The sequence below is a fragment of the Gekko japonicus genome, unplaced genomic scaffold (assembly GCF_001447785.1).
Source record: "Gekko japonicus isolate JY-2015 unplaced genomic scaffold, Gekko_japonicus_V1.1 scaffold2175, whole genome shotgun sequence".
Lineage (NCBI taxonomy): Eukaryota > Metazoa > Chordata > Lepidosauria > Squamata > Gekkonidae > Gekko > Gekko japonicus.
Window position 1 is genome coordinate 162,573 of NW_015160898.1, and position 9,738 is coordinate 172,310.

The following is a 9,738-nucleotide window of genomic DNA, read 5'->3' on the forward strand; positions in this document are numbered from 1 at the left end:
GTTTAAACTTGCATAATAAACATGCAATGAAAGTATTCTCTTTAACATTTTTTTCCTGCAGTCTTTTTGTTTTCATACAAAGATTTCATAAAGTTGCAGTGTTGCATCAGAGCATTACCAAAATAAGTGTAAGAGATATAGGAAGAAACCTGTGAATTTACTTTAATGAGAAAAAAAACCCCTACTTTTTATCCTGAGACACGCCATCGTCTTATTAAAAAGGTGTGCACAGCCAAATCCTTCCCCGGCCCCTCCAGAAGACAAAATAAATATTAATTTGGAGGAAAGAGAACAATTAACGAAAATATAAGATGTCATCATGCACTCCTCTTCTGCATAGCTCATCCTACATATAGTAAGGCACTATTTCCCCACAACTTAGTGTCCACAACAATCCTTTACAGCACTCTGTGAACTTCAGAGTTCCTTCCAGGATGATGAAACAAACAGACTGAATGAATGTGGCTCTCACGTTACCTCACATGTTCTCCTAGTTAAGGGAGTCATCGGGCAGGCTCAGAAAAAAAAAAGCTGTCTCAAGTCTTTTCTGTGTGTGTGCATCTGTGTTCGTGTTATGTATGTGGTTTTGTTGTGTGGGATTTTTTTTTTTCTATTCTCTTTCCAGAGTTCTTAAAGTTTTCATTGTTCTCAAAGCAAACACAGAAGAAAAAAGGACAGCTGAGTCATCAAAAAAAGCTTTGGTGCTCCAAATGGCACACTGCTCAATAGGTCCAGGGAACTGGGTAGACATTCCCAAAGGAATTAGGAGAGGTGTGGATGGTTTCTCAAGAGCCCGTTGTCATCTCTTTAGTTAAGCTGGTCTTCGTACTGCTTTCGAAAGCAATCGCCAGCAGGGAAAAATTCCCAGCATCGTTCCTGATACATTTTCCATACATAGGATTCCTACAAGAAACAGAGAGAATATATTAGGGCAGCAGCTACGAAATCTAAGATGTTGCTAGTCCGGAAGATTTGGCATTATTGACAATTTCCAAAGCCGTCTTTTTGCACTGTTGCACTAAAAATGTTTGTGCAAGAACAACTGGTGCAATCCTACTTTTTACTTTTACAGAATATACACAGTTGTACTACTTAGTATGAATCATTGCATAAACACCACCAGAAAACCACATCTCATGACAGGGTAAACTATTTTTGGTTTGTTTTAAAAAAAATTAAAAATAAATCTGTCATGTATGAAGGACTGTTAATATTTCTTAATTATCTAGTTGTAGTTTCTTAAAAACTCTATTCATGTGAAGCCGAACTGAGATTCCGCCATAGTTGGTTGCAACTAGTTGCCCACAGTTGGTGGCCCTGGGTGGGAATACAGATCCTCATACCCTTCTAGTCATTTCAACATAGGGCTTTTTTGCATATTTTTCCATCTGTTCTGGCGCCACAGAACTGGTTTCCACATGTATTTTTGTGCCTTTAGGTTTCACTTATTATTTTTTGTTTCCCCCCAGCTCTTTAAAGACCACTTTTACCCTGACGCTTTTCTGGAAGCTGATTTTGAGACAGCTTTTTCTTAGTGTGTAATGTTTCTAATGGTTTTCGTTGTCCCACCCACCTCCACTGTTCAATGACTGGAGTGTTGTCATTGTTAAACCACTCCTTCTCCCCCACAAGAGTAATTTCAGAGTTTTTAAAAAAATAATAATCCTAAAACATTGATACAATGCTGCAGTGTTGTAATGACAGTTTAAGCAGGTTTTCTGAAATCCAAGCTTTAATTTTTTTTAAGTACCGGTAAGTCTCTATCTCTTTCCCAGCCTGTCTCCTTATATCTTTGCAAGGAAAAAGGCTAGAGACTTGTTTTTTAAAATGAAAGCTGGGAAGTCAGAGAAACATATAAACTATCATTACAACACTACAGCATAATATTAATATTTTAGGGCTTTGTTAAAAATAAGGGGTACTCTGACACTACCAATAATTACACCAATGATGACAGCATTCTCTCCTGAAAATCCTCATTATTTAATCCACGTGCAGAAGACAATAAACTGACTCTACAACAATAAAAATGCACACGGAGGGCAGAGGTGAGGAAGAACCCTGCCCAAACTGATTCCACTGCTTGTGGATTGACTTCCAAGAAAATCAGATGTAACTCCAGCATGCAGAAAAGGTCACAGCTGAGATTATGTGGATAAGAATATGAATCCAGATGTGCATCTGATTAGGCTATGCATATTTATGTGGGTCGCCTTGGCTGGATCAAAGTGATCATGTCCGCAAAAAAGGGTCAACTCTTCCATGTTTCCATAGGTGCCTACTTAAAAAAGGTTAAGGTAAGATGCCAGAGCAGAGACAGTAGATATAAAAACGGAAGATCTCAGATACTACAAAATGAAGCTTCAGGTAACGATCTAAAGTAACATAAGATCATTTTTACATGTTTTCACATTATTGTCAGAAGCATCCTACATGTATTCAATATGACACTTACTTACCTGCCCAGTGTGCTCTGTTTCATCTTTATTAATGAGATACATCAGGAAAAATCTAAGATAAAAAAAATCCAATAATAAAGTATATGCCATGCCGTTCATGATACATACAGAACAAATATTCTCTTAACAGAGATGGTACACTTATTGTACATGTAAAACTGGCTAAAAGAGATGCAGGTCTTAGAAAGGGAAGGAGCTTTTATAAGCAAACATGGTAAAGTATGACAACTTTTTCAGCACAATCCTGAAGGGGTGGTTGCAAAAGCACACAGGGAGCCACCAGCATGGCACGGGTGCCAAGCAATGACGATGCAAGTTGCTGCACCTGCTGGAAAAGACATGGAACCAGGCACATGACAGGAATTAACCAGTTCTCTAAGCTACCCTAGCCCAGAAATGTCCCCCTGAACCAGCAAAAATCATGTCAGAGCCAATAGCTGCCCATACAATGGAAACGCCAAAATACCCTTCAGGTCCTAGTGTAGCATAAGCCCTGGTATTGTCTGCAGCCACAGACAACCATCTCTCTCCCCAGCAGCGGCCAAACAATCACAACCACTTCAAGCACTACATAATTTCCTGGATATACTGTTGTGGGGGGGGGGGGTACTGTGTGGAGGCATTTCTCTATCTTTTCTTTATTTGTGAACCACAGTGCAGCCGTGTTTATAAGTCCGCATAATTATGTATGACCCTTGACAATATCTAGTGTTACAATGAAGGGCTCCGCTTCAAAAATATTAGCTTTGTAAATCCCCTAATGATGCTATGTGTTTGGGGATACTTACAGATAGTTAGCCAAGTTGTGCTCCTGTAGAGTATGTGTTTCAAAGCCATGGGGCACTGTGTCAAAGTAATCATTACCTATCCCACAGATGAAGCATTTGGTCTAAAAAGAATAAAGAGACAGGTGTATTAATATTTTATGTACCAATAAATATAAACACATTTTAGGCTCCGGTCACATGGGCCGGAAAACGTGGGGGGGGGGGGGGCTTGGCTGTTGGCCCCGGGGCAAAATAACACGCAGTTGCGTGAGCAGACATCCCGTGGAGGTCCCATGGAGGTCCCGTGGTTAGGGGGGAGGTGCCGATCACAGGACAATCCTGCGAAGCTGCAAAGAAGCAGGGCCGCGGGGCAAACGGGGTTGTGGGTTTTTTAAAAACTAAAGTGTGTGCATGCTCCGTTGGGCGCTTGTGTGCATCCGTGGAGACTTGGGGAAAAATAAACCTTTTTGCAAGGGGACATGGGCGGGCGCCGTAACTACCACCGGAAACGCGATCAGACGCCTGCCCATGCCCCGCGGTTTCTGGAAACTAGTACCTCGGAGGTACTAGTTTTTTACAGTGCATCTTCAGAGTGAAGCTTCCCAGATGTGGCAGTGAGATCGCGCCTGGAAAATCCACCTATCTTCCATCTCTCTAGCATGCCTAATGCTCCGTGTTACCGCAGCCTTAAACTATTTAGATCAAGTTTAAAGATTTTATTAGGAAAAGGCCTTATTTTCAGTTACTGCATCAGCTCTCAAGTACTTGAAATAAAGTGACAGTCATCATACCATCTTCTTTCTGTGTGCTCAGGGGTTTTGGTGGTGGTAAATTAATGTGAATAAAGAAAGAGAAAGGACTGTGCTGAAATCCAAAATTTCATAATTGCTTTCCCCAGAAACCCTATGTATATAGGAGGCCCAAGCACATGAATAATAGAGATACTTTGAACGCAGAAGGGAGAGCAACTGCCAGTCCCAGATAGCAATACTGGTCAAGATGGACCCATGGTATGCCTCTTTGTATGGCACTTTCATGTGTCCCTCACTGAAACTGCAGCATCTTTCATTAACAGTGATATTTATAAACCAAACCAGCCTTCACTTTATCGTATGGAACAAAAGACATGACAAACACATCCGACTCATTCAATAGCCTTTAGGATGCCCCATCCTCCAAGGCAATGCTACCACACAACAGCACCCAAGGAGCAGGCCAACACTGTGAACGCTCAAGACTATCCTTGACTGCAGAGAAGTAGCCTGAAGCTGCATAGTCAACAGGAATTGTGCCGTGGAATGTTCTGAGATCCATAAATAGATGGAATAATTGGCTGGTCATTGTTTATTTGATGTAAGATTATATTATTATATATTCCCAATCTTACGGCATAGTAAAACATGTAAAAATCACTTTTAATTATTCCTGTCCATTTTGAATCTGTCCAGCCTCAATGGATTTGTTTCAATTTCTAATCTCCCTATTCTTTGTGAACTCTGCAAGCAGTAATAAAAAAGTGCTAAAATGCATGTAAATTACTGATACCATCCATGCTGCAGCAGACCTCTGGAATGAGGCATTCCACAGTTTCTCTGATCGCCTCCCTTTTTCCCCCACATTTTGTATTTGACTCATAGAGAGCAATTTCAAGATATTGCCCTTAGATAACCTGAAGAACTTCGGCTGGTACAAGAGAGGGAGCCTCATAAAAACCATGTACAGGTTAAGTCAGACAAGTCAAAGCCAGAGATGTTTGTGCATGGAAGGTGACAGGCATCCTTCACACTTCTAACAGCAAGTGGTATTTCATGTGATCCTATAAAAGGCTATTTATTTCCTACCATTTATTTTCTGATATGCGGGATAATCAAAATATTTTACAAAAAGTATAGTAGGGGCTGTAAATGAGGTACAGATTTATTTTTTTTACCTCCATGTCTTCTTTAACTTGTTCTTGCTGATCTCTTAACTCTCCAAAAGCATCAATAATTAAACCTGGTTTTAAAGAAAGTAATACTTCAACATCTGAACACAGAAGTAGGGCAGAACCTTGCTAATATAGAACTCTAAAAGTACAATGTTAAACCAGAAAACTCTTGTAGCTTGAGGTACAAAAACATGTACTGTTCTTCATTTTTTTTTAGTTTTAATTAGGTATTCAGCAACAAGAAAAATTATGCTATATCCACTGAACTTTTAAAACCATTTCACAGTTTAAGGGGTAGAGATGACTGCTATGTGTAAACTGCTACTACAATGGCATTTTCTGCACAATAGAAGGGGGGGCGGTACCATGGGGAAATATATATTTTATTTATATCTGTAGATTCCTACACACTTCACATGCTGCTTTATCAGCTGAAGAGATGGGCACAAACCGATCCACGAAGCAAAATTCATCACAAATTTTGCCCTATTTGTGGTTTGGTTTCAGGCCTGTATTACAAAGAAAACCTTAAATATGGTCTAAATTTCTTTTAGGCCTAAAATTTCTTTTATAAAACTGACTATATATATTTTTTAAATTTCTTGCTATTATCACATCCTTTTATGTTTTTTCCCCAACTAGATTCCCTTATGAAGTAGTGTGCAAAAAGCATTGGGATCTATAGATACAAGTATGTATTTCCCCATTTTCTGCAGTAAACACACATAACACAGACATTATATGAACCTATTTAAATTTTCATGTACACATACTTGAATCCAAAACTATGCAAAAAAACGCAGTGTTGCACCAGTGTGCATGCAGAAACTCCCCAAATGCAAATATATAGAACAGAAGAAGAAGAAGAAGAGATTGCTTTTATACCCCGCCCTTCACTACCCAAAGGTGTCTCAGAGCAGCTTACAATCTCCTTTCCCTTCCCTCCCCACAACAGACACCCTGTGAGGTAGGTGGGGCTGAGAGAGCTCTTGACAGAAACTGCTCTTTTTCAAGAACAGCTCTTATCAAAGCTACGGCTTGCCCAAGTCCATCCAGCCAGGTGCAAGTGAAGGAGTGGGGAATCAAACCCGGTTCTCCCAGATTAGAGTCTGCACACTTAACCACTACACCAAACAGGAGAAGAGAGATCATAGTCTTTTGATCATTCTTGATTGATGGATTGATTTGATTTATAAAGCACCCTCCCCTAAAGGGCTCAGGGAAGTGTACTACATGTATCAACATATCAATCTTCTTCACCATAAGACATCATAAGGCACATGGAATTGAGATCTTAATGCCAAAATATGTTTTGCAGGAAAATGTCTGGAGCTACATCCTTTTCATTATTCCTGTTCTCATTACATTTATATATTAGTAATCCTGTTAATACAGCTCAACACAAGTAATGGACAATGATTTGAAACAAGGAAAAGGAACAAATTCTATCAGAGTCAAGATCATTAAAACAATCTGCTTTTATAGAAATCCAGCCTGAACTGACTGAAATTCATGAAAGAACACTGCCGCCAAACAGATGTGAATTACCCAAGAGGGTGAATCCCAGTTAGCTAAAAGATGAACAGATTTATGCTTATTTGGTCCAAATTAGATAATCAATTAGCATGAGATATACTGCAGGAAAATATGGCTAATTCACCTACATTTTTATAAAGCCATTTCAGATTACATGTTTCTCTTGTATGTTTAAATGCATTTAAATGTATGTTTCCTTCCAACCTCTTCCAGTTTCATGAGTTTCTTGACATGCATTTTCAGTAAGACATAGATGTGACCCTTCTTAAGTGTCTTATGAGTTAATAAGATTTTAAAATGTGACAAAACCTTTAACTTCCTTCTCAGCCACTGTATTATTGCCAGTTCATGCAAAATGTAAATGAAAGGAAAAGGGGTCCCTTTCTCTGCTGTGAAGAGAAAAGGACTTTGCCACAGGAAAAGGGGAAGGTAAGGAGTTACTAGCATTATGCATTGTAGCTCTTGAAGGAAGAGGGGGTATTGTTTTCACTGCAGAGCAAGAGGGACATTTGGGGAGGGGAAGACATTTACCAAATACTGCAGAGTGCAGACTCTAAGGTGACTATTTGGCATGGAGGTCACCCACATTTCCCCCCACATTTCAGGCACCAGTGGGCAACAAACAGGTTTGCTGGCAGCCCTAGCTAAGAGGATCTCCTGGCAGATCCTAAATGAGGGACCTAGCCTAGGGCTGCCAAATGCAGCCGGGGGGCGGGGAATCCCCCGCTTCGGAGCCCCGATTTCCGGCGCACTGGAATCAGGGCCCGGGGGAAAACCCACCCCCGCGTGCGCGTCACCCAGAAGTGACGTCGCACGCTGGGGGCGGGGCCACGCCATTTGAGGGGAAAACAAAGAGTTTTCCCCTCAAATGGTACTGATCCTTGTGAGGGGGCAGGTTAAATATGCTCTTTTTAAAAACCTTCTGTTCCAAAGATTGACCACTCTGGCTAATAATAGAAATAATCTAACAATTGGAATAATCTAATTCAGAGTGTTTGCCAGTTATTAGATTTAGGAACACAAATCGCTGGGAAAGGGAATGGAGCATGGACTTCATGCCCTGAATTCTTAATTCCTTCCCAGAGGCTTGTGGCAAACTACATTTGGAAACACAGTTATTTTTCATAGCTCTGTTTTTATAGATTTTTTGTTACTTTAGATGGCTTATACAGTAGAAAGCTGGGTAAAATATTTAAGTAATTATATTTGAGGTTTTCCCCAATTTAGTTCTGTCAGCTACCCTTCAGCCATCCTGCTGGGTCTCCCAAGGCCTTAGAATGAGAAGAGAAAGGGATTACTTCACCTGGTTCCTTTTCTTTCCCAAGACAATGGGGAATTTCAGACAGCCGATATATTCCGGTTCTGGAACTGTTCCCTAATGGTTTTGGGGCTGACATTTCAGACAGAACCATTTTAGTAATGGTTCCTTACTGGCATATATTTTCACTTTCAGATAGAAATGCTTCTGTCCCGTTAGGGAAGCGTTTCTGAACCGTTTTACCTGCAAACTGCTTCCAAGTGGTCTTCACTTTTCTATACCATTTCTGAAGTGCTAGGTGCTGTGTAAAATGCCCCGTAGCGCTTCCTCTGGCACCACTTTGTTTTCCCGCCCAAGCGGGTGATCTCCGTCCTTTTTTGTTAACATTCATTTTAGAGTGCTATACCGCTATAGCAGCATAGCACTATAACACTCTAAAATGAACGCTCAATTAAAAAAAAACAAGGACAGAGATCGCCCGTGTGGGCAGAAAAGGGTGGGAAAACAAAGCGGTGCAATCTGAAATGCCAAACCGCTTCAGAGACGGCGCCTTACCGGTAGGAGAAAGGCTGTGTGAAATGGCAGCCCTGTACCGGTTTACTCCAAGACGGTACAATAACGGCTGAAAAACAGCTTAAAAAGTATAATGTGAAATTCCCCAATTGCTCTTTTCAGACCCAGACCTGTGCCCTTTCTTCCTTCTTGACTTCTACAGGAGCCCTTTTAAAAAGAGGCTATCTAGTCCCACCCTTCACCACCAACTGCTAATCCCCACCTCCCCAGCCACACCTGGCCTATTCCTTCGGTTGTGATTGCTCTCTCTCCCATTGTTTCTCCTGCAAGGACGCCAGCTTTCCCTTCCCCTCCAGCCACCCCTGGCTGGGATAGGCCACAGGTCATCTGCACTTGCCCATGTTTTCCCCAGGCCTCAGTGCCTGGGCTGCTGCTTCCCGGCCTAGATGACTCTTCCTGGCCCTCCACAGCCTCCTTTGTGGTTGCTGGTGCTGACTTGGTTGGGCTGCCCTGAAGCTAGGCCCCAGCCAGTGCTGGCTGTGGAGGCAGTCTTGCTGGTGGGTGGCAGCTTGGAGTATGGCGCTCTCCCCAGACAGGGCCGGCTCGCCCACTAGGTGAACTAGGCGGTCACCTAGGGTGGGACGGCCCTCAGAGGCGCCAAACTGCACCCTGGCCCCCCCACGCCAAAAGCCCCCCACCGCCGCCGCCATAGCGGCTGGCGAGCGAGCAGAGGCGGGAAGCGCTGGGGGGTTGTGCCCTCCAGCAGCTGAGCCCCCCCGGCGAGAGAGAAAAGGCGGTGGGGATTGGGTCTCTGCCTGCCCCTCGTGCGCGCTCTTTCACTCTCTGCAGCGAGGGAGGGAAGCGGGGGGGAGGGAGGGAGGCAGCCTCTCCACGCCAAGAAAGCCCCGTGCACCCAGCAAGCCCCGCCCCCAGCTTCCTGCCTCCAATCAGGACAGGACTCTGAGCGGGAAGCAGCATGTGCTGCCCTCGCTCATTGCTGTGGCCGAGGCCACCCACCAGCACCAACAAGAAGGCAAGGTAAGTTGGTGGGGGTGCGGGGGATGGCGGTGGCTTGATCTCTGCGGGGTGGGCTGTGGTGGCTTAATCTCGGGTGGGTGGGCTGCAGGTGCTCATGGCACCCGCGGCCCGCCTGGCTAGCTGGGGTGGCTTGATCTCGGGAGGGGTGGGTGGGCTACGGGCGCTCAGGGTGCCTGCGGTCCGCCTGGCTAGTTGGGGTGACTTGATCTTGGGAGGGGGGGGGGGCGGCGGGCACTCAGA

The 9,738-nt window shown here is 43.3% G+C and overlaps 1 protein-coding gene across 1 annotated transcript in view; it reads right to left on the minus strand.

Moving 5' to 3' along the window:
• Positions 1–586: 586 nt before the first annotated feature.
• The window catches only part of LOC107120989 (ryanodine receptor 2), a gene marked incomplete at its 5' end in the record, with an annotated part of 142,120 nt that continues 132,968 nt past the window's right edge, over positions 587–9,738 (minus strand). Inside the window, 4 exons of the mRNA XM_015423787.1 lie at positions 587–903; positions 2,460–2,511; positions 3,248–3,348; positions 5,157–5,221. Coding sequence (XP_015279273.1) covers positions 808–903; positions 2,460–2,511; positions 3,248–3,348; positions 5,157–5,221 — 314 coding nt within the window. The remainder of the gene's footprint in view (positions 904–2,459; positions 2,512–3,247; positions 3,349–5,156; positions 5,222–9,738) is intronic.